At 42.3% G+C, this 25,330-nt stretch overlaps 1 protein-coding gene across 3 annotated transcripts; it reads right to left on the bottom strand.

Annotated features, from left to right (window-relative positions):
• Positions 1-2,300: 2,300 nt before the first annotated feature.
• On the bottom strand, positions 2,301-25,064 carry CLEC17A (C-type lectin domain containing 17A). 3 transcript variants are annotated; one of them, XM_078153955.1, is made up of 11 exons: positions 24,899-25,064; positions 24,471-24,593; positions 23,304-23,336; positions 22,623-22,673; positions 22,497-22,541; positions 20,196-20,480; positions 12,135-12,230; positions 11,246-11,397; positions 10,554-10,673; positions 6,134-6,243; positions 2,301-4,584 (listed from the first exon to the last, which is right to left on the bottom strand). In XM_078153955.1, exons 1-11 carry the CDS (start codon positions 24,945-24,947, stop codon positions 4,452-4,454), a joined length of 1,197 nt encoding a protein of 398 aa, XP_078010081.1. In that variant the 5' UTR covers positions 24,948-25,064; the 3' UTR covers positions 2,301-4,451. The 3 variants fall into 3 exon arrangements, with proteins under 3 accessions (XP_078010081.1, XP_020835594.1, XP_078010082.1); XM_020979935.2 differs by lacking the exon at positions 10,554-10,673 and having other exon boundaries at positions 24,899-25,063; XM_078153956.1 differs by lacking the exon at positions 2,301-4,584 and having other exon boundaries at positions 6,158-6,243; positions 10,554-10,645; positions 24,899-25,063.
• Between the last annotated feature and the right edge of the window lie 266 nt (positions 25,065-25,330).

Genomic DNA, 25,330 nt, shown 5'->3' with positions numbered 1-25,330 from the left:
GACTGGGGGGAAGGGTCCTTTCTTTGTATCCCCAATGCTTGACACAGTGCCTAGTATATAGTAGGTGCTTAATAATTGCTAATTGACTAATGGTGGACTACACTGTTCTTAGTGGCTGGCACAACGTTGGGTTCTTCCATACCCCTGAGCCTGAACTGGTCAATGATCATGAAGGCAGGCACTCAAGTCTCCAAAACAATACAGAGTAAAATAAGCAGAATATGCACACGACTGCATACAAAATACACATAATGACTACAAAAATATAAGTTGAAATTCTGAAAAGTGATCAGACTCTGATTAGCTGCATTTGGAAGTAAGGGAGTGAGTGATCAGAAGAGCTCCTTATCAATTTGATGAGGGCCCTGATCATCTCAATAGTATTACAGGATATGTGTCTTCACTTGGAGGCATCTGAAAAGCGCCTCCCAAAAGAGTGGGAGCATGTTCATTGGCACCCTACTAAAAGGACAGAAGGGAATTACTGGCTGGGTTTCAGAGACCTGGGCTGTCTCCAAGATCGTTTACTAGTTTAGGCTCAAGGGTATAGAAGAACCCACTGTTGTGCCAACTATTAAGAACAGTATAGCCCATCATTAGCAAATTAGAATTTATTAAGCTCCTACTATGTGCCAGACACCGTACCAAACACTGAAGATACAAAGAAAATATATACATGACTTCTTTCAAGGAGCTCACAGTCTAATGGGGGAGACAAGATGCAGAAACTATGTGCAAAGAAGACATACACAGTATGAATGGGAGATCGTCTCAGAGGGTAGGCACAAAGACCAAAGAGGACTGTGAAAGGCTCCTTGAAGAACATGGGACTCTAGCTGAGGTTTGAAGGAAGCTAGGAAGCAAAGATGGTGAGGAAGGGTATTCCAGGTATGAAGAAGAGCCATAAAATATGCTCAGTCAGGAAATGGAGCATGATGTGCAAGGAACGGCAAGAAGGTCACTGTTACTAGAACATAGAGTATGAGGAGGGGAGTAAGGTATAAGAAGACTGGAAAAGTAGGAAAGGGCCAGGTTATAAAATGCTTTAGAAGCCAAACAGGACTTTATATTTGATCCTGGAGGTAATAATGAGACTGTTGCTTCCTTTTTCATTTTCGGTGAAATAAAATAAAGACATTTTGAGCCAAATGTGCACTGAAACTTTAAGGGTCTGTATGGAAGCTAAAGAAACTCCATTACTCATATATGGGAAAGGCTAGCTCAAGCTATACCTAAGCTATATTTAAAGATTTCCCCCCAAGCAAACTCCAACATGGAAGTGTTATAACAAGCCAAAATGGAGAAACTGCCCCACTTTGAGGTAAGTTCATAAGATCAGACCCAGTCTGTTTTAGTCAAGGATACTGAAGGTCCCTGGGCTATAGGTTACATAATGACCCATCTTGGCCCTGGCAAGCCCATGACAAAACATGTCTCCCTTTTCTTGGTGGAAAGTGGAGGATTTCCTAGATGGCCGGTAGGAAATTTGGGGAACAGCTACAAGCCAGAGTGCAGGCCAGACTTGAGTTATATTAGAGCTGTTCCATGGTGGCCACAGCCTCAGCCCCAAAAAATAGGCTGAAGGGATTATTAGCAGCTCATCAGAATTCTTCAGATGCCCCCAAACAGCTGCCATCCATCATTGGACAATGTGTGGCAATCACTGGGAGCAGCAGTAGCCTATTTCCTATGCACGAAAAGTAGGGATCGGAGGTAAGAGCAGCAGAGGTGGTGGTGCCGTGACTGGGCCTAAGTTGCATCAGCTGCTACTCTTTGTCTGCCTCAGTTTCCATGACCACATCTTCTTCTTCCTCATCAGCCATCACTGCCATAGTTGTCAAGACCAGCATAAAGTAAAGCCAGCCAGGTCTAGCAAGGATGGAAGCCTGTGCCTACATAGAATCATCTACAAACCATAGGCTAGCCAGGTTAACATCAATTCCAGACAAAAATCCTAGAATGTATTATTAAGGAAATGGTCATATCCTTGTCTCCCAAATAGAATGTAAGTTCCCTGAAGGCAGGAACTCTTTTACTTTAATACAAGTATATTCAGTACCTAGCACAGTGCCAGGCACATACTAAGCACTCAATAACTGTTTATTGATTGATCAATTGCCAAGCATAAGCTTCTCAATCCTTTTTAGGTAGAATAAAGGGCTAAGGACAGACACATAGCCCATCACTAAGTACACATGAAGTCATGGGAGATGAAAAAAGCTAGCACAAATTTGTTTCTACACGTGAGTTACAGGCCTAAAAACATGTGTACACAAAATAATGACAATCAGAAAAGAATATGAAGCCAAAAGAGTTTAATTTTGTTGCTTTTTCCACTTCTCGACAAATTTTATAAGTGTATATGTAGATATGTGTGTGTGTGTGTGTGTGTGTGTGTGTGTGTGTGTGTGTGTATATATATATATAATCATATATAAATGAAGTATATATGCATTGTTGTTCAGTTGCTCAGTGGTGTCCAGCTCTTTGTGACCCTGTGGACCATAGCATGCCAGGCCCTTCTATTCTCCTCTATCTCTGGACACCTGTCCAAGTTTATGTTCATTGTTTCCATAATGCTATCTATCCATCTCATCCTCTGCCATCCTCTTTTCCTTTCACCTTCAATCTTTTCCAATATCAGGGTCTTTTCTAATAAGTCCTACCTTCTCATTACATGGCCAAAGTATTTAAACTTCAGCTTCAGTAATTGACCTTCCAGTGATTAGCCTGAATTAATTTCTTTAAGTGACTGATTTGATCTCCTTGCTGCCCTAGGGACTCTCAAAAGTCTTCTCCAGCAGCAGAATTCAACAGCATTGCTTCTGTGGTGCTCAGCTTTCCTTATAATCCAACTCTCACAGCCATACATTGCTACTGGACAAACCATAGCTTTGAGTATAAAGACCGTTGTCAGCAAAGTGATGTCTCTGCTTTTTTGTATGCTGTCCAAATTTGCTATAGCCTTCCTTTCAAGGAACAAATGGTCTTTTAATTTCCTGGCTGCAGTCACCATCTGCAGTGATCTTTGAACCCAAGAATATAAAATCTGATACTGTTTCCATTTCTTCTCCCTCTATTTGCCAGGAAGTGATGGGACCAGTGGCCATGATCTTAGTTTTAAGATTCAAGCCAGCAAAATGTGTGTGTGTGTGTGTGTGTGTGTGTGTGTGCGCGTGTGTGTGTGTGTCTGTGTCTGTGTCTGTGTCTGTGTGTCTGTGTGTCTATGTATGTGAACTTTATATATTTATATGTAATAAAAACTTATATATAAAGTATATATCATGAGCATTTATGTGTGTATGGGTGGGTATATGTGTGTGTATAAATACTTAGAAAGAAATAGATATAACTAAAGATAAGACCAATGAGGCAGCATGGATGGGACAGTGAGAAGAATTTTGGATTCAGAATCAGGGGGCCTCAGCTGGAATCCTAGCTCTGCTACCAAGATAGCAAATAACTGGAACCTTTGATAACCCTAGGGGCCTTTGGACAAGTCCTTTCTTCTTCCTGGGCCGAGGTTTCAGCATGTGCAAAATATATGGAATCAGAGGTTGGACTATATGACCTCCAAGGTACCTCTAAATATACGATCCCAAACAATTTAGGTTTTAAAGCCAGACAGGGCTGTTAGCTATAATCCTGGACCTGATGCAGGGGGTTAACTATGTGCAGTTGGGACATGGGTATGAAGGAGGTGACCAGGCCCATGAACCAGGTCAATGATGGACTCCCACTCTGCCACTTTGCCTGGGATAAACCTAACTCAGGCCGTTCCAGAATCCATGAAATGTGGTAAGAGATGCCTTCCTTCACCTATCCCTCAAAGGTTAGTTCGGTTCTGCTCAAACCTCCAGAGTGGACCTAGAGAAGTCACAGCAACTAAGCGGCATAACCCAGTTTTATGTTTTCCCTCATCCAAGAAACCCTATGAGACCTAGAGCCTTCCTTAAAACTCAACCCATATTGATTGAAGTAGGGATTCCAAGTTCTTGGACCAAAGCAAATCCTTGATCTGTCTGGAAGTAAACCTAAACCCCCCAGCCCAAACTCCGAAGAGCCCTTGGGACTAGTGATGGTCTTCAACTGCATAGTGGCCCAAATGAAGTCATCAAGGCTGTGGGGACCAAGTGCCAAGGGCCAGATTGATCTTCTGCCCCCTACTTTCATCCTACCCACCTCATAGTGGGCTCAGCTCACTGTTTATTGTCACATTATAGGATATTCAGACCCAAATCCTGGTCCTTGAAATTAAACTGACATCCATCTTGCTGGACACTGCTGAGTCAGGTGTTGTGGAGAGGAAATCAATGTCATAGCAGTCTGAGACCCTTGACAAGCAAAGACTTGGGGACCATTTTCTGAAAGGGTAAGTTTCTACCCCAAATCTGACCACTCATCTAAGAAGAGGAGGCCCTGGGTCCAGCCTCCAGCTTCACTTGAGAGAATCAACAAGTAGATTTCTTCTCACAAATCCAATACGTGGTCAAGAGACAAGATACATCATTCCACTGGCCATCTAAGAGCATGATGACACAGTCTTCATTGTATACATTATTGGGCTCCCCTAGTTTCCAGAAGCTAGAGAGAAGAGAGAAGAGTTGAAACAATAAAGGTATTCATGTTTAGTGCCCCTTTCATCCATTGACAAGTCACAATGTCACCTTCCTAAACTTCAGAACTTAATTTTCTTGATAACAACTTACGTCATCTGCTCTAACTTACTCCACCTAGCTCCTCTCCTTCCTCTGTGAACTGCATAATCCTATCTCAGGCTACCTAGTCTCTCCCACCAGAAAGACACAGTGGTATGGTAGATAAAGTCCTAGACCTGGAGTCAGGAAGATCTGAGTTCAGATAAATCCAGCCTTAGACATTTACTAGCTGTGTGATCCTGGGCAAATCACTTAACCTTTAACTGCTTCAGTCTCCTCATTTTAAAATAAGAATAATGCTGGGGCAGCTAGGTAATGAAGTAGATAGAGCACTGGCCCTGAAGTCAGGAGGACCTGAGTTCAAATCCAGCCTCAGACCAACCACTTGACACTTACTAGCTGTGTGACCTTGGGCAAGTCACTTAACCCCAATTGCCTAAAAGCAAAAAATAAATAAATAAGAATAATGCTTTAAGGATCCAAATGAAGTATTTCTAAAGCACTTTGCAAATCTTTTTTTTTTGGGGGGGCTAGGCAGTGGGGTTCAGTGACTTGCCCAGGGTCACACAGCTATAAGTATCTAGCATCTGAGTCCAGATTGGAACTCAGATCCTCTCGACTCCAAGGCTGGAGCTCTATCCACTGTGCTTCCTAGCTGGCCCAGCACTTTGCAACTCTTAAAGTGCTATATAAATGCTAGTAACAACCCCCACAATAATAGTATCCTGGGAGCTTGATGATACCCATTGTTGGGGTCTAGGGACTTCACCACATTGCCAAAGGGGTCTGTGACACCTACCAAGATAACTCTTTCCACTTTGGAGCAGTCTAATTGTTAGCAAGTTTTGCCTTAGTTCGAATGGAAATCTGCCTTTCTCTAAAACAAATTCGTTCTTCCTCCTCCTTGTCCTCCACCACCATTACCTTCTCCTCCTCCTCCCTTAATTCTCCCCTAAAACTCACTGCTTCTAGGAAGGAGACTTTTCTTTACAGGAAGTCACTGTCAGAACTCCCCTGAGTACTGCTCAGTGGGACTAGGTTTTGGTTGTCCCTGGCTCTTGAGAGGATTATCCCCATCCCATTAACCTTATTTACTAAGTAGGGTATTGTTGGCTCATCACCCCGGTGTTTAAAGCCTGCCGCAACCTGACTCCAATCTATCTCAGTTGCCTTTCTTCATTGCTCCCCTTCATTCATTCATTCTGTCGTAGCCAAGATGGGAAGACTGACTAGCCATCACCTGAGCTCTGAGTCCTGCCCTCTCTAAAGCCCTTGTGCACCTGATGCATCCTCCATACCTGAAATGCACTCCCTGCTTGACATATTGATGGACTAATCAACTTTGCAAATACAAAGTCTTGTTGTATATACTTCGTATTCACTTGTCTGTGTACATGCTATTCCCAAACTCTTCTGCCCACACAATTTGCTCCACTGCAGGAGAGGTAGAAACCCTGGAGACAGACAGAACTTACCTTAAAGTAAGCAAGGACCCATCCAGCCATTGCCACACCCCTTCCACCTCTCTGTCAGTCAGTCCCAGCCAGTAGGTCCTCTTTGAGGAATGGGCCTCTGTCACAAAATTCTGGAAATAGAAATCCGGATGAATCCACAGCCAGAGCACTAAATTGACCGCATTGCCCAGTCTTCCCCTCCTGTTGCTCCAACCACCTCCATCCATTAGTTCCGTCTTGAGCATCACTGCTTTTGAAAAGAACTTCCCAAGCCATTTTTGGATTCCCAGTAACATAGTAACTCAGCACTTGCTAGGGACTCCTGCCTCTGCCGTGTCCACTCCCTTTCATCCCTGTGGCTATTACAGCATCCACCCTCCACCGCCCCACCCCACCCTCACAACAACTAAGTTCAATCCTACAATTTGTGTGGTTTTGTATATATTTCTAAATATCTCTTGACAATAACAAAAATTAATATGTTTCATTATAACCAGAAGATACACAGATGCTTTTGTGGAACCCTACATAATCAGAGCTGAAAGGGCTCTCAGAGACAGACAATGCTTCATCAGGGGTCCATGGCATCTTTTAAAGAACTATTTTGATAACTATATTTTAATATAATGAGAGAAATGATTATTTCTCCTTCATATTAATAATCAATTATTGAATTAGGACCAGGATTTTTCAGAAGCCTGTAGATTGTTTAAACTCTGAAAGACATAGCTGATAATGAGATTTAAATAACTTTCTCTCAATCTTGTTCAGACCCCACCCAACCTAAAATGGGAAAACCTACTATGTTCTATACAGGTTTGGGTAGAGGAAAACGCTTTGATTAGATTGCCCAAGACTGGGCAATTTAAATGACATATGCAGTGTATATACACACTACACACACACACACACACACACACACACACATACATACATACATATAAACATGAGGCAGCATGGGACAGTGAAAAGAATTCTGGATTCAGAATCAGAGGGCCTCAATTGGAATCCCAGCTCTGCTGCTTAGACAGCAAATAATCTGAACCTTTGATAACCCTCTCTTTAGGGGCCCTTGGACAAGTCTCTTCTTCCTGGGCCCAGGTTTCCTCATGTGCAAAAAATATAGAATCAGAGGTTGGACAATGTGACTTCTAAGGTACTTTTCTACCTCTAATTATATGATCCCAACCAGTTTAGGTTTTAAAGCCAGACAGGGCTGTTGGCTATCATCCTGTACCTGATGCAGGGGGTTAACTATATGCAGCTGGGACATGAGTATGAAGGAGGTGATCAGGCCCATGAACCAGGTCAATGATGGACTCCCACCTACCTCTAGCCCCTCATTAAAATAGGTTCCTCGCTCATTAATTGTTAATTTGATTGCCACCCTCAGGAACACCCATTCTGTGAGTCCATTTATGATTTGTCTTTGATATTCGAGATCCATTTTATTGGTAATATGCTAGCATTATTAATAAAATGATTAATTATCCAGACATTATGTCTCAAGCTTTTTAAACACTGCAATAATTAATTTCCTTTGTAATGCTATGAATTTCATTTTATGCATTTAAAGACATTATTAAGAGGAGTCTAGGGGCTTCACCAGACTGCCAAAGAGGTATATGACACCAAAAAGGTTAAGAATTCCTGATCTGGGTCAATTCCATCCAATCAAAAGAAAGACAAACAGGTTCAGAAATCCTAAGTTATTCACCTGAGGTCACATAGCTTCTTAGCAGCATCCTTGACTATTTCCATTCAACAGCACTATACCTCTTTAAAAGAGGGTGCCTTTATAATAAGCTATTAAAGAAAACAAACACTGAAGTAAAATTTGGTACCTGTCTCACTGATCATTAATTGTTAGCCATTTATTCCAATCTTTAATCTTATTTAAAGACCTTGGTTAGAATTTTCTTTTGGGGGCAATTAGGCAGCACAGTGGATAGAGCACTGGCCCTGGAGTCAGGGGGACCCAAGTTCAAATCCAGCCTCAGACACTTGACACTTTCTAGCTGCTTGACCCTGGGCAAGTCACTTAACTCCGATTGCCTCACCAAAAAATTAAAGGATTTTCAAACCATCCCATTTTCCTACATAAAGAATGAAGACTCTTCTCTAGGTCCTGGGACTTCAAGACTAGTTTTCTTCAAAAGCCTTTACATTTGGGGCAGCTGAGTGGTGCACTGCATAAAGCACCAGCCCTGAAGTCAGGAGTACCTGAGTTCAAATCCAGTCTCAGACCAAACACTTGACACTTACTAGCTGTGTGACCCTAGGCAAGTCACTTAACCCCAACTGCCTTGAAAAAAAAAAAGCCTTTACATTTGACTTTCAACTACCAATGAGTTTCCTCCTTTTATTCCTTCAACCCTAGAAGGCATCTAAATAAAAGATAATAATCCTGTTCCTATAGCACTTACAGGCTTATGAATTACTTTCTTCACAACTATCCTAGGAAATAAGTGTATATAAGATCCAGAACTGAAATCCTGGGTTATTTGACTCCAAAACCAAAGGTCCTCACTTTTTCCTTTAACAAGTAGCTAATTAGTACCTATTGGTACCTAATTAGTATGTTCCAGGCACATAATAAGGGTTTTACAAATATTACCTCATTTTATCTTCATGACTCTAATAGATTGGTTATCATCCCCTTTTTACAGATGAGAGAACTGAGATAGACAAAGGTTAAGTGACTTGCCCAGGGTCATACAGTTAATAAGTATATGAAACTGTACTTAATTATAAGTCTTCCTGACTCCAGGTCCAGTGCTCTATCCACTGGGCTGCCTTTACTACAAGACAGCGTGATAGCAGACGCAGGCAAGATCTCAGTTTGAATCCCACCCCTGACATTTGCTGTGTGACATTGGGCAAATCACAACTTCTTTAAGCCTCGGTTTCCCTATTCATAAAATTGGAATAATGGTAACCATAGGTGCTCGTGAGGCTCAGATAAGCTTTTTGTTATTCAGTCATTTTTCAGTCCTGTACAATTTTTGGTGACCCCATTTGGGGTTTCCTTGGCAAAGGAGTGGTTTGCCATTTCCTTTTGTAGTTCATTTTACAGATGAGGAACTGAGGCAAATAGGGCAAATGACTTGTCCAGGGTCACACAGCTAGTAAGTGTCTCAGGCCAGATTTGAATTCAGGAAGATGAGCCTTCCTGATTCCAAGTCCAATGCTCTATCCACTGTGCCACCTAGCTGCCCTCAAGTGAACTGATTTATGCAATGTGCTATGTAAAATTTAATGTGCTCAATAAATGTTAGCTATACTGTTGTCTCTAATCCAAGGTCACTTGTGGGCTAAGTCAGTCCTCTGTGTCGTTGAGTTCACTCAGGAAAAGTACTAGAAGTCTGGGTGAGGAAATCTCCTTGTAACAATCTGACATAACCCACCTGCCTAACAAGTTCTGGGGCTGACAGAAAACGTGAGTCAGAGCCACCAGGGACATGATAAGTACAAAGCAAAGTACTGGAGTTGGAGTCAGAGGACTTGGGTGCAAATCCTGGCTCTGCAACTTACTATCTATATGATATTGGAATCATCATTTCATTTCTCAGCTCTTAATTTCCAATAGGTGATGGAACTGGCCTCAGTGACTTCTAAAGTCCCTTCCTGTTCTAAATCTATGTTGTAACCCTAAAAACAAGCCCCACCCCTGCCCCAGTACCTGAGATCTAACCTCCTCCATGGAGATGGGGATGATGCCATTAGCATCTCTAAAGCCAAGAATAGACAATGACTAAGACAAAAGGAGAGAAGGGCAGCCACAAGACAATTGAAAGTGAATGTTACAAAACTATTAAAACAAAGCAATCAAAAGCGAATGTTACAAAATTATAAAACATTATAAATCTATTATAAAAAAAAAAAAGGATGGCCCTAAAGAAGAGATTTGAGAAGACCCTAAGGCTTGTTTCATTGCAGAGTGGAACAAGTGTGGAACATTGCATACAACTTCAGGTTTTTTGATGTGCTATGTGAGAAATGATAACCGATAACCAATATCTTGGGAAGATTCAGAGGTTCTCCCCTTCTAAATTACTCATTTTAAAAAGTTTCCTTTTCTTGAAGGACTTCACTGATAATGAGATTGCACTGATCTCCCAAGTGGACCCCACCCAACTTTGCTAGGAATTAAATATAGGGTGGGGAAGTCCATTGTGTTCTCCTCAAACGTGGGTGGAAACAGATCCTTTTGTCTAAATAGCCAAAGGAGTGGTCTGGTATGGAGATATTTTCTCTGTCCAGGGGTGACATGATGATGGGGTGGCATCAGCCCCTATTGGAAGGGTGTATAAACTGTGAGTCTGCTGCCATGATTGTCTTTGGTAAGAGAAAGATGCCAAATGACCATTTTTTTTTATTAATAACCTTCTGGTCTTACTAATAAAATGAGCAAATTACTCAGAAACTATGTCTCTTGAACCTTTTTAAACATCACAGTTGATCGGCTTTGTTGACATTTTTTTTTCTCTTCTTCCTTCTTAAAAAAAATTCTTTGATTTGAAGGATGACTCTCTGTGTGGGGGAGAGATACAGGGGAAATCTGAATGAAGTAAAAACAAAAGATATCAATAAAAATCAATTTTTAAAAAATAGCCAAGCACAGAGCTCTGGGTGCCCTGGAGGAGCAGGATATCTTCCCATTCCATTTGCCCTGGAATCACTAGGTCACTTGTGGGCTAAGTCAGTCCTCTGTGTGGTTGAGTTCACTCAGGAAAAAGTACTAGAAGTCTGGGTACTCAGAAAACATCCTTACCATGAATTCTATTGGCCCATGGGGTGAGAGATCAAAGAACTATAATAATGATAACTGATTTCTACTAGGCTTTAAGGCTGACAAGCATTTTCCCCACAATAACCCTGGGGGATTCATCATATGAGGATGATTAGGCCCATTTCACAGGTGAGCAACCTAAGACTCAAGCAGATTAAGTAACTTGCTCAGAATCACTCAATTATAAGTGTCAGAACAAAGACTCAAATCCACATCTTGTGACTCCCAGTCCAGAGTTTGTTGTACTACATCAGTACATAAGCTCTTGGAGGACCAAAGGCCTGGTCCCTACCTAGGATACTTCCTCCTTCCCACTTACCCCAGTCCCTGGAATGGCTCACCTGTTCCTCAGTGTTGCTGATGATGACCAGATGAGAGTAATTCTCCAGGCAAAATATATTGGCAGCATCCCAGTTCTTGGTTATTGTAGAGAAAAAGTAGCAGCTTTCCCCAAAAGGAAGCCAGTTCTTTGGACAGGACTTTCTGGTGCAGCCTGAAGGACAAGATGATGCCACTGTGGGCCATTCTTGAACCCCAGCCAAGGTGATTCCAGTAACAGCACCCAAGGATTTAGGGCCAGGAGGGAACTTAAGGATGAGTTTGTCCAATTGCCTTATTTTACAGATGAGAAAATAGAGACCCAGGAAAGGAAAAGGACCTTGTCCAAGGTCACCCAGCTAGTAACAGAGACTGAACCCAAACCCAGAGCCTCTGACCCCTAATCCATCATTCTTTCCCCTATGCCTGTGGATGGTTGCCTTGGTCCTAGAGAGGTTAGAAAGTGAGGATAATGATTCTCCTTTGTCCATCACACAAGAATATCATAAACATCCGAGTCTGGCATAGAGAAGTATCCCAGAGGCCCTTGAATTCAACCCCCACATTTTAAAAATGAGTAGACTAAAGAAAGTCTAAGAAAGTTAAATGAATTACCCAAGGTCACATAGGTAGTAACTGACAGTGGTGGGATTTAAACCCAGGTCCTCTGTCTCTAGAGCTGGAATTTCCCCCATTGTATCACTTATCTTTGTTCATAATGATTTCCCCTAATAGAATGCAAGCTGCCTAATGGCAGGGAATGCTTCATAACATTGTAGATCTAGATCTGGAAGGGACTCATTGGCCATTTAGTCTACCTCCTTCATTTAACAGGAGGAAACTAAGACCTGGTGGGATCTTGCTCATGCTCCCACCTTTTCCCTTCACCCAGTCTCAGCAGTGTTTTCTCACCAATTAAATCTTGAAGCTCAGTTATGGTTCGGTTGGTGTCATCTCGGATTTGATCAATGTACTTCTTTAGTCCAATCAGATCCCTTGGTCCAGTCACTGAAAACATGAACACCCCCTGGTGAGCAGAGTTTCATACCAAGAACTTTGTGTTCCCTTTTTGCCCTCACCACAAAAGACAATAGATCTCCATCCAGCTCTTCCAAACCCAACGCTGCTCACTCTCATAGCTTCTTATTCCCTTGTATAATAATAATCACCCTGATCCCTATAGCACTATAGAGTTTATGAGACACCTTATATCTATAATCTCACTTGACCCTCACAGCTTCTCTGGTGCATCCCAGAAGCACAGAATGGTGGAATTGGAAGAGATCTCAGTGGTCATTTGGTCTAACCCATACACGAAAAGAATCCCCACTCTAACATGCCTGACATCTGGCTTCAGTTTGAAGACCCCCAAAGAAAGAGAAAGCAATCCAGGGCAGCCCATTCCACTTTTGGAAATTTCTGATTGTTACAAGGTTTTCTTGACATCACATCTAAAGTTGTCTTGGCAATTTCTACACACTTCGCACACACACACACACACACACACACACACACACACACCTCACTCCCCTGCAATTTCTATTCCCCCCCCAAGCCTAATCCACATTCTACATTACAGCCATTCAAATGTTTTTGAAGACTATTCTCATTCATGTCTCCCCTAGATCTTCTCTTTTCCAAGCTATTCATCCCCAACATCATCAACTGATTCTCATATGGTGGGGTCTTCAGGCTCTTCACTAACCATCCTGGCTGCCCTCTGGACTTTTGTTACCTTATCAATGTCCTTCCTAAACTGTGACACCTAGAACTGAACACAACACTAAACCATGCCTCTCTAATACAGCCCAAAGGCACATAGCCTTTTCTGGTTGCTAAGTCATAATTAGCTTGAAATCCACTAAGCCTTCCCCCTAAATCTTTTTCAGACAAACTACAATCTAACCACATCTCTTCAACTTTCAATTTGTCCGGCTGATTTTCTGAACTCAAGAGTAAGATGTTACATTGACCCCTACTGAATTTGATCTTGTTAGATTCAGCCTAATGCTCTAGCCCAGCAGTTCTCAGTGTGGTCCATGGACCACTGGCAGTCCCCAAGACCTTTTTCAGGAGGCTGATGAGGTCAAAACTATTTTCAGATGTTGTTTGCCTTTTCCATTCTCACTCTCTCATGAGTATACAGGGGAGTTTCCCCAAGGCAACATGACCAGTGAATTGAAAATGTAACTGCCAACAAGAAGACTGAGTTGATATTGCATTTATAGAACCAACTTCTCAAGTTCAAAGAAGAATATCCGCAATTATCTGAAAAGGATATTAAAATATTCCTCTCTTTTCTAACTACATACCTGGGGGGGGCTGAATTTTCTTCACATATTTTAACCAAAACAACCTATCACAACAATTTAAATGCAGAGCAGATATGAGAATCCAGCTGTCTTTTATTAAGCAGACATTACAGAGAATTGCAAAAATGTAAGACAATGCCACTCTTCTAAGTTCTTGTTTTAGGAAATATAATTATTTTTTCATTTTAAAATGTTATTTATTTTAACGTGTGATGAATTCATTGTTATTTTTAATGAATTAATATTTTTAAATTTATCTACTTCAATTTCTAATATGGTAAATAGTGATCGATACATCCCACATAAACAAAAGCTCTTTGGGGAGGCTTGATAATTTTTAAGAGTGTAAAGGGGTCTTAAGACTAAAAATTTTGCTAACCACTGCTCTAGCCAGTCAGGATTGTTTTGGATCATACCTCTGTCATCCAAAGTATGATCTATTCCTCTCACACTTTTCATCCACAAATTTGATGAGCAGGCCATCTAACCTATTTTGTAAATGAAGAAACTTAAGACTGGTTAAGTGGTTTCCTCAAGGCTACACAAGCTAATACATTATATAGTCAGAACTCTAACCCAAGTTTCTCAAATCCCAAATCCAATGGACTTCCATTGTATCCACATTGAAGAATCCACATCCTCCTTCCATTTCCAAGAAGTGGTGTGGCACACTGGTTAGACCAATGGACCTGAAGTTAGGAAAATTTGCCTTCAAATCTTGCCTCAGATACTTACTGATCATGACAAGTCACTTACCTGGGCCTTGGTTTCTTTATGTGTGAAATGAGGATAAGAGAGAATGATCTCACAGATTGCTTGTAGGGATCAAATGAGGCTGTGTGTGTAAAGGGCTTAGCAAACTTATAGTGCTGTACAAATGCTAACTAGTATTATTGTCCCTCCTCAGTGCTCACTCTTTCTGGAAGGTCCCTCCCCATTCCTTTGTAGCCTTCTATGGGGAAATGGAACTGGAGCAGAGATCAGTAGCAAAGGGCTTCTCTCCTCACTGTGTGACTCTTGCCTTCTCCTTCTATCATTCTCTCTCTTGCTTGACTAACGTAAGGTGCCTTCCTGGCATCTAGCTCCCCACCTTCTTCCCTCAGTTATTGTGGCCATTTATTCTTCATTGTGCGTTAGCTTCTCTGCTCACTAAATGAGAAGAAGTAGACTGGTTAAGAGGAGATACAGGGCTTAAGCCTTGCCATTCAGGAGGCTCACTTCTGTGAGAGTAGGCTTAGATCTCCTCCTGGCCCTGCCTCACCTGGGTCAGCACCTTCAGTGCCGGAGGCCAAACAACAACTTCTGAACATTGACTCCCCCAGTTTCAACTATCACCTCTGTGGAGTTGCCTTCAAAAATCACTGCCACCAGTCTTTTCCTGTCATCTGAGTTCAATACCTATGTCTTTAACTGCCTACAGGACATCTTCCCCTGGATGTCCCACCCACTGGCACCCCAAATTCAACATGTCTCAAACTGAGTTCATTATCTTTCCCTCTAAGAAAAAGTGGAGAGTCTGCTGGGCCTGGAGTCAGGAAGATCTAAGTTCAAATTCAGCCTCACATACTTACTAGCTATAACCCTGAGCAAGTCACCTGGGCTCTGTCTGCCTCAGTTTCCTAAACTGCAAAATGGAGATAATAATAGTACCTACCTCCCAGAGTTGTTGTGAGAATCAAATGAAATAATATTTGTTAAGTGCTTAGCACAGTGCCTGGCACATAGTAGACACTTAGCAAATACTTTTTTTCTTCCTCTCTTCTCCTAACCTTGTTCTTCCCTCAGTCTTCCTCAATTCTATGGGAGGGAAAGTCATTCACCAAGTCTCCCATTTTTGAAGCATGGATGTTAGCTTTTGTTTTGCTCTCTCCCTTATTCCTCATGTCCAATCAGATACCAGGTCCTGTGAATTCTCTTCTCATTTTTATCCCCTCCCCCCCCGAAGTCCCAACCCTAGTTACTAACCTTCACAACCATCCAACTGAACAATAGCCTCCTAAAACCCAGAGTTGTAACCAGCAATTGAATCCAATCACACTTCCTTTGGGTTCTTCCTACTTTCATGCTCTTCCTCTTCCAATCTAGCCCCTGGAATAAATCTTCTTTACACTTAAATGAGGTCAAGTTACATCTCTCCCTAAAATCCTTCAATGACTCCCTATTGTTTTGCAAGTAAAGGTCAGACTGATCTGGGATTTACACAGTTTGGAGCCAGTCTGCCTATTTTAGCCTTCCCAAGGTTGTTGTCAGGATCAAATGAGACAATGTTTATAAATCACTTACCATGGCGTATGGTACATGGTACATATTTGTTTTTGTTCAGTCTTTTCAATTATGTCTATCTCTTCATGACCCCATTTGGAGGTTTTCTTGGCAGAGATACTGCAGTGGTTTGTCATTTCCTTCTCCAGCTCATTTTATAGATGAGGAAACTGAGGCAAAGAGGGTGAAGTGACTTGCTCAGGGTCTCACAGCTAGGAAGTGTCTGAGGCTGGATTTGTACTCATGAAGATGAGTCTTCCTGATTACAAGCCCAGAGCTCTGTGCACTATGGCACCACCTAACTGCCCATGGTACATATTAGGCATTTAATAATTGCTTATTTCCTTCTCTTTTCTCATATTTTCCCAACCTTTACACATGCTGTAACCAAACTGGACTGTTCTTGGTTCTCCAAACACACCTTACACTTTCCCACCTCCATGCCTTTGCTATTAGTTCCCTCCTTCCCTTTCTTCACCTGTTTAACTTGCAGTTCTCCTTTGAAGGTCAACTCAAATACCCTCTCCTCCAAGGAGCCTCCATAATGCTGCTGAATGGCAATGAAGCCCCCTACACACACACACACACACACACACACACACACACACACATCCCCTTTGTTTTGCCTTTCTCAGTGGCATTTAGCATGTAATAGTGTTTGTGCCATTGTTACATTGAAAGCTCCATGAGGGTAAGTACTTTGTCTTCTTTAACCTTACCTTTTCCCAGTGCCAGCACAGGGCTCTGCACAGACTGTGTACTTAACATGTTTGAGCATCTCTTATGCTGGAGGCCCCAGGTTACACCTTCAATAAGGCCAAAGTGGGAAAAAAGATAGACCTGAGCTCACTCAAGGAGCTCACTGTCAGATGGAGGAGAAAATAATCCGACTGCAAATTGAACAAAGATTTAGTAAGCATCTGACGTGTCAAACACCACATATGAGACAGCCTAGGAGAGGTTCTCCCTCCTCACCTCCACCTGCTGTCTCCTCTGGCCCCCCTGGCAGCCTCTTAAATCTCCTTTCCACTTACTAGCTGTGTGACCTTGGACAAGTCACTTAACTCCAATTGCCTCACAAAAAAAAAAGCTTCTTTCTCTTCCACCCATCACCTCATCTTCCATCTACTGTATTTATCATGTATTTACATAGTTGTTTGTGTATTATCTTTCTCATTAGTATGTGAGCTCCTTGAGAGCAGAGAGTAGGGTTTTTTTTTCTTTCTTTTTATCCCCAGTGCTTAACACAAATGACTGGCATATAGTAAGTACTTGAAAAATATTTGATAATAATGAAAAGTTACTTTAACTGAGCTTTGATTTTTTTTTCTTTTTTAGTCAATTGGGGTTAAGTGACTTGCCCAGGGTCACACAGCTAGTAAGTATCTGAGGCCAGATTTTAAACTTGGGGCCTCCTGACTCCAGGGCTAGCACTCTATCCACTGTACCACATAGCTGTCCCTTTTGTTTGTTTGTTTTTAACTAGGCATCAAAAGACAGACATCCACATGAATAGAAAAAAAGGGAAAAGCTATACTCTGGGAAAATGAGTTCAGCAAAGACACAGATGTGAATATGAGCATAGTTTTTAAAGGGTTCAATAAATAAATGAGTCTGATTGGAATAAAATGTTCTAATAGGGAAGGATGAGAAGTTAAGATTGAGGAAGGGAGTCACAAATTATGGAATGCCACACTAAGGAGTCTGGCCTCTGTTCCACAGGCCAAGGAGAGCAGTGGAAGGATATGGCCAGAGCAGGTCGCTGCTAATGCCTTCCCTCAGTTGTTTGCCTCCAATTTATCTGTATATATCTTGTTTGTACATACTTGTTTTCATATTGTCTCCCATATTAGACTATCAGTTCTTTGAAAGCAGAGACTATCTTTTGCCTTTCTTTGCATCCCCAGGATTTAGCTTTGGCACATAGCAGGCATTTAATAAATGCTTCTAGATTGACTGACTAGGAGGGACCAGAAGAGGAGAGATTGGAGGCAGGGAGATATACTAAGGTCAAAATGAGTAAAGGTGCAACTGAGCTTCCTTTCCACCACTGACAAGCCATCCAAGACCCAGGGGTAAGAAGAGAAGGCCAAAGTTAAGTTTCTTAGACAATCTAGAATCCTAAATGGATATAGGCTGGAGACAACTAGGAGGGAAGTATCCTGTTTCTGTTGAGGCCACTTCCATCATTCCAATCATTCAGGTTCAAAACCTCAGTTCTTTCCATTCCTTCACGCTTATAACTCAGTTGCCAAGTTTCCTCAATTCCATTTCCACAACATCTTTCCCATCTTGTCCTCTTCTCTCCAGCCACACAGCCACAATCCTAGTTCATTACCTCTCACCTGGACTATTGTAATAGCCAACCCTTTGGTCTCCCTGTCTGAAGTCTTTCCGATCTACCTTCCACATTGCTGCCAAAGTGATATTCCTAGAGCAAATGTCTTCAACCATCTCATTCTCCTGCCCAATAAACTCCAGCAGGGGCAGCTAGGTGGCACAGCAAATAGAGCTCTGGCCTTTGAGTCAGAAGGACCTGAGTTCAAATACAGCCTCAGACACTTAACACTTATTAGCTGTGTGACCTTGGGCAAGTCACTTAACCCCGATCACCTCACCAAAAAAACAAAAACAAAAACCAATAAATTCCATCAGCTTCCTCTTATAGCTAGGGCTAACTATAGATTCTTGTGCTTGGTATTGAAAGCCCTTTACAACCTAGCTCCAACCTAATTTTCCAGCCTTATTATATATTATATCCCTTCACACACTATAATGTAGCCAAACCAAACTTTCTCTCTGTTCTTCCAACATGGTACTTTATCTCCCATTTCCATAACTTTGCATAGGCTGCCCCCATGCCTGGAATAAACTCCCTCCTCACATTCACTTTTTAGAATCTCTAGTTTCATTCAAAGCTTAGTTCAAATATCACTTCCTTCAGTAAGCTTTTTCTGCTCCTTCCCCACTACCAGCACTGCCTCTCACCACCACCACCTCCTACAAAAAAAAAAGTCACTTGATATCTACTTTGTATATATTTACTTGTATATGTTTACTTTGTATATATTTGTATTGATCACCTGATATCTACTTTGTATCTTTCTACACGTATACATGTTGTCTCCCCCCACAGAATGTAAGTTACTTGAGGGCAGGGATTATTTCCTTAAGGTCTTTGCATGCCCTGCGCGTACAAAGCATAGTGCCTGATACATAGCAGGCACTTAAGAAATCATTGTTGACCAATTACTTGCTTGACTCATCATCATTCATTATCTATTCTATCTGCTGAAAGTTCGCTATCTTCAGTTCTACTATCATCTGGTCTGAGGAAGAAAACTAAGTGACTTCTCACTCATCATAGGATTTGGAATAAGAAGAGATGTCATTCACCAGACTACCAAAGGAGTTCATCCATGACACATACACAAAAGCTTAAGAACCCCTACTCTTGTCAGTGTCTTTTCTAAAATAAGGTATCCCAAACTGAACACAGCATTCCAGATAGGACCAGGCAGATGATAGTACAACTATTGTTTTCCTTATTCTGGACCCCTCACCTCTTGTAAAGCAGCATAGGGTAGTGTTGGCATTTTTGGCTACCAAGTCACACTTGATGACTCATATTAAACTTGCCATCTACTAAAACTCCCAAATCTTTTTGTTTTTTCAGAAAAACTGTTATCTAGCTGTAATTCCCTCATCCTGTTTATGAGGCTAATTTCTTGAACCCAAGTATAGAATTTTCCATTTATCCCTAATGAAAGGGCTCTCATTCAGTCTGGCCTATTGTTGTAACCTATAGGATAATTTTGTATCTTACTTACTTCCAGTAAATTAGCTGTCCCTTCCTAGTTTTGTTTCACCTGCAAATCAGTAAGCACGCCAGCCATGCCTTCATCCAAGTCACTTATAAAATGTTGAATAGGACAGAGCCTGTAATTCTATGATGAAAACATTGTAGGATCCTGTAATTTGCAGCCAGAAGAGACCTTAGAGATCATGGCATACAATGCCTTCATTTTATACTTCAGGAAAGGCTTGGCAGGGTTAAGTGATCTAGCCAAAGTCACACAGGTAGTAAGTAGAAGATCCAAGATTCAAGCCTAGATCTTATGACTCCATATCTTTCCCCTAAACCACATAACCACATTTTGTTTCTGAGTCTCAGCTTCCATATCTATTAAATTGGGATAATGGCATTTGCACAAAGCTATTGGGGGGGGGGAAACATTTTGGAAGCCATAAACCATCATAAAAATATGAGTTGTTGCTATTATTAATATTCTCTACCTCTCTTGACTCTTACATCCTTTCCTGGTTTTCTGTAATGAGACCAGTTGCCTTAGACTGCATTCAGTCACTTCCCCATGTTCATGTTACAAATCATACTCACAGTTCATCAAAGTCACAGCAAGGCTTGTCACCCCCAGCAGCAATGCTATCCCCACCAGCATACAAAGGCACACTGCTATTTTCTCTTTCCGAGTGAGCTGGATGATCTTTCTTTTCTGGCTGGACTCGAGCACCTGGGTAAGCTGAAACCCTTGGCTGAACTGGGGTTCCTGGGTGAACTGTGGCCCTTGACTTGGCTGCAACATCTGGCTGGACTGGGACATCTGGCTGGACTGGGGTACCCGGCTGAGCTGAAACCCCTGGATGGGCTGTGGGTTGGGAACAACTGTGAAAAGCAAAAGACATCAAAGCTTGAGGCCAAGGAAAGAAATGATTCCTTGGGCCTTTACTGAAGAGAGAAGGAAGGAATCATAGGATCATATTAATTCCAGAGACGGAAGAGACATTAGAGATCATTTAACCTGGGCTCCACGGACCCCTAACAGCACTTTGGATAGATTTCAGGATCTGTGCACTTGAGTAAGAAAAATTACATCTTTATTTTCACTAACTTCTAATTGAAATTTGGCACTTCCTTCAATTATTAAAAAAAAAACCATACATTATGTGAGAAGGGGTCTCTAGGTTTCACTAGGCACCAAAGGGGTCCAGGACACAAAAAACAATGTTAAGAACTCTTCTTTACAAATGAGAAAACTGTAACCCAGGGAGTTCAGAAGGGTCTCTCTTAGCCATGATAGAGATAAGATACCAAAGCCCAAACACATGGCAGAAGCAAGAGAATGGCACACGCAGTGACTACGCCATAACAAAAACATCACCTCAAGGCAGCTGGACTCAGAGTAAATGCAATGAACTATTTTGGTTCTAAAAAACAGATGACATGACACACATCCTTCCTCTCAGGGGAGAAGTGCACCTACAGTTACAAGATTTAGGCTACATTGTCAGACTTAGTCGCTTTGCAAGTTTGTCATACTTAACAATTTTTCTTTGTTGCAAAGGAAAATCCAGTGGGAATTGGTGAGAAGAAATGAGTATCATTTTTTTAAGGCATACTTTTTTTTAATATGGAAAGAAATGAGAGTTTGGCAGTGGGAGATCCTGAACTGATGACTCAAGATGCTCTAGTTATAGTTTATCCTTCCCAAGCTGAAGGGAATCCCAGTTTATCTCTTTCTGGGAAATGACAATTTGCCAAAAAAAAAAAGGGGGGGGGGCATTGACAGGAACTCTCCCTTCCTTGGTTCTGCATCTTGCCTTGTCCTACAGCTAAGTCAGCTTTGACTAATGCATTTGCTCATTCCTTTATTTAATAAACATTTTCTAAGCCCCTACGCTGCATTCCAGAAGATGGCTTGTGGCCGAGAACATTACACTTGAACGTAGCAGACACTTAACAGATACTTCTTTTCTTCCTCTCTTCTCCTAACCTTATTCTTCCTTCAGTCTTCATCAATTCTATGGGAGGGAAAGTCATTCACCAAGTCTCCCATTTTTGAAGTATGGATGTTAGCCTTTGTTTTTCTGTCTCCCTTATTCCCTTTCATCCCTGTGGATATCACAACAGTCCCCCCTCCCCCGCAACAACTAAGTTTGATCTTACAATTTGTGTGGTTTTGTGGATATTTCTAAATATCTCTTGACAATAACAAAATTTAATATGTTTCATTATAACCAGAAGATATACAGATGCTTTTGTGGAACCCTACATAGTCAGAGCTGAAAGGGCTCTCAAAGACAGACAGTGCTTCATCAGGGGTCCATGGCATCTTTTTTAAAACTATTTTGATAACTATATTTTAATATAATGAAACCCTGAGCTTTTTAACTGTTGGGGAGACTCAGGGGCTCCAGCTACCAGGCCTTCTGACTGTGGAAGAGAGTAGAGAGTCCATCAAGGAATCAGGACTCACCCATCTGGGGTGGTTGACAGGCAGGGGAGTGGAAAACAAAAAATTCACCAAGGTAACCATGTCACCCAAGTAAGCAAAACCATCCTACAACCCTGCTGCTCTCCCTCCATCTTTGATCACGGATTTAGAACTAGAAAGTCCAACCTCATTTTACAGATGAGAAAACTGAGGCCCAGAGAGGTTAAATGACTTGCCCATGGTCGCACAGCTAGTATCTGAGGAAGGATTTGAACCCTTCCTGATTCCAAAGCCAGAGCTATAATGACCATAACATGCTGCTTCTTGATTAGAATGGGCAGACATAGGGAAGAGAGGGCTCTAGAGTGAGGTCAGGGAAGATCCTAAGGGTTGTAGGGTAGAGGGCAGTAAAGGCCTCATGGATGTTTCTGTTGCTTATTCCCAGGCAGAGACTGCCTATTACTTACCCATTTGGGGAAGCGGGGAACAGGACACAACAGCAGGGCCCAAGCCTAGAAAGAGGAGAGAAGAGTTACCTGGGACAAAGCATTAAGCAGGAGAGGTGATGGGAAAAGAGTGGCCCAAGGTCTCACCTGCTGCTTGTGGGGACTTGCTGGGAAGTGCTGGTTTCACTGTTTTCTTCCCTGGGCAAGAGCGAGACAGAGAAGAACAAAATCTCTGAGCTGAAAGGGCTCTCAGACCATATCTTGTCTAGTCCACACATAAACAATATCTTCTACTACAAGGTATCTGACCTCCTCTTGAAGACCTCCAGTGATGGGAAAGTGACCACGCCCTGAAGCTGCCCGTCCCATTTTTGAATAGCTCTCATTGGCAGGAAGTACTTTTTTATATGAAACCATAATCCCTACAACCTCTGACTATTGCTCCTGGTTCTGGCCTCTGGGGCTAAACAGAATCCTATTCCTTCTTCCGCATGAGAGCCTTCAAATTCTTGAACTCAATGATCACGTCTCCATAAATTTTCTCTTCTTCAAGATAAAAATCCTCCATCTGAGGTCTTCAGGAGACTAGATGACAACTTTTGTCCAGTACATTTTGGTGACAATTCTTTTTTCGGTGTGGGTTGGCTTGAATGACCACAGGAGTACCTTCTAACTATGAAATTCTGTGATTCTCTGGTTCTATGAAGTGATCGTATAACCTGGTCTCTTGTTCTGTCTTTGGGAACCAAGAGACCAGAGCCATAATTGCCTCTGGATCCAAAGGCTGATATACCCCACCCCACAGAAAATCTTCTCAAGTCAGCTCACCTGCTCTTGGAGGTCTTGGGGGAGCTATTGAACCTAGGGGAGAGAGTAGAAAAGCTGTTGGTTCATAATTTTTTTTTAGACAATTGGAATTAAGTGACTTGCCCAGGGTCACACAGCTAGTAAGTGTCAAGTGTTTGGTCTGAAGCCAGATTTGAACTCAGGTCCTCCTGACTTCAGGGCTGGTGCTCTATCCACTGTACCACCTAGCCGCCCCCGTTTAAGAGGCATCCAGGTAGCAGTAGCAAAAGCCCTGGGCTTGGAGTAAAGAAGACTTGAATTCAAACCCTGCCTCAGACACTTACTAGCTATGTGATCCTGGACAAGTCACTTAACCTCTCTCAATCTGTTTCCTCATCTGTAAAATGAAGGGTTGGATTTGATGGCCTATAGGGTTTCTTTCAACTCTAACTCTGTGAATCAACTTAGTTTGGTCTACCTCCCTACTATCTTATTTCTTCTGTATTCCCTAGGCTCCCCTATTTCCTAAATCAGCAGTATCAAACATGGGTGGGGAGTAGGGTTGGGGTCAAATGTAGCCCAATCAGATTAAAATGTAATTTGGAAATATTTAGCAAAATAAATAAAAATTTAATAAAACATAGATAACATTACATTTTAAAACTAAGTCAATATGTGGCCCATAGGAATTCTTATTTACAGATTATTGGCCCCTATTTCTATTTGAGTTTGACACCACTGCCCTAAGCCAACCTCTCTCTGCAAGGCTTCTGTGGCCCAAAGACCAAGTGTCTAGAACCAGATCTCTAGGGGATGTGCCCAGTGGCATGGAGCTGGGGAAGAGGTGGGGAGTAGGGAAACTAAGGCTAGAGAGGGGTCCTTGGGTATACCTGCCTCCTTGGGGATACATGGAGGCCCAGCCCATAAAGATTTCCTCTCCCACCCTCTGATTAACCCACAGCTGGTCACATAATGGAAGAGAAAACAATCTGGACTTGGAATCAGATACCAGCTCTGATAGGTCCTGACTTTGGCTTTGGGGCAAGTTTCTTCTCCTCTATGGACATGTTTTCCCATCAGTAAAATGAGTCAGACTAACTGATATCTAAGGTCTCTGCCCAGACTAAATTATCTGATTTACTGACATTTGAAGGGGGGATAGGGGTGGGGAGAGGTCTTCCTTTCAGGCAGTACTCCCACATTCCTCACCTCTCAGCCATCCCAATCTTCCACCTGGGCCTGGAAACTTCCTGGTCCCTGGTTTGGGAGGAAGGTCTTCTTTGGATGGGGCCATGTTCTCATAATCCTCATCTTCTGGACCTTCAGTTACTCCTTCCAGAAAAGAAAAAAAAGTAATTTCCACTCATGCATATTGCTACTCTGATAGCCAGGGTAGATATGGGAGCTGAGCTGGCACACAATAGTGCCCCAAACTCTCACATGACTATTTGTCATACCAAACTTCCACTCTGAACATGCCTCACTAGTACCCATCCCCAGATCCCCCCTTTGCCATATGAATCCATTTCAGATGGAGGCACCAGACATCCCAAGCTATAGTCATGACCGTCAAAGTGACACCTACCACAACCACCATGTCCCCTAACCCCCAGACAAAACCTGACTCAAAATCATACCTGTTTGTCCTTTGAACGCGAAATTTCTATACATGCTAGTGAAAGACATCACTGCCTACAGCCAGGGAGGAGAAGAGCCAGGATACCTCTGCTGCTCGATCCTTCAGTCATCAAGACTCAAGCCTCATCCTCCCCACCTTCCGTCTCTCACATAACCACATGCTAAGACCCACCTTGTCTCAGTTCCCTCTTTGTCATTGGGGGCAAGAACATGCAAATCCAGGCCCCTGCTAGCCATTCTCAGTGCAGGTACTCAGTGACCTAGCAACCCAGGAGGAAACTGGGGAACCAGGGCTGAACATCTGTAGTCATAGGACCTGAGCTGAACCCCGGCTCTGCTGTTTACTAGCTGTGTGGCCTCAAGAAAGGCACTTCAACTCTCTGGGATTCACTGTCTTCCCCTATGGCAGGTGGCCAATCAGTTAGCAATTA

The sequence above is a fragment of the Phascolarctos cinereus genome, unplaced genomic scaffold (genome assembly GCF_003287225.1).
Source record: "Phascolarctos cinereus isolate Bilbo 61053 unplaced genomic scaffold, phaCin_HiC Scaffold_4;HRSCAF=312, whole genome shotgun sequence".
Lineage (NCBI taxonomy): Eukaryota > Metazoa > Chordata > Mammalia > Diprotodontia > Phascolarctidae > Phascolarctos > Phascolarctos cinereus.
The sequence above is the reverse complement of the archived record's forward strand: the minus strand, read 5'-3'. Positions and strand labels throughout refer to the sequence as shown.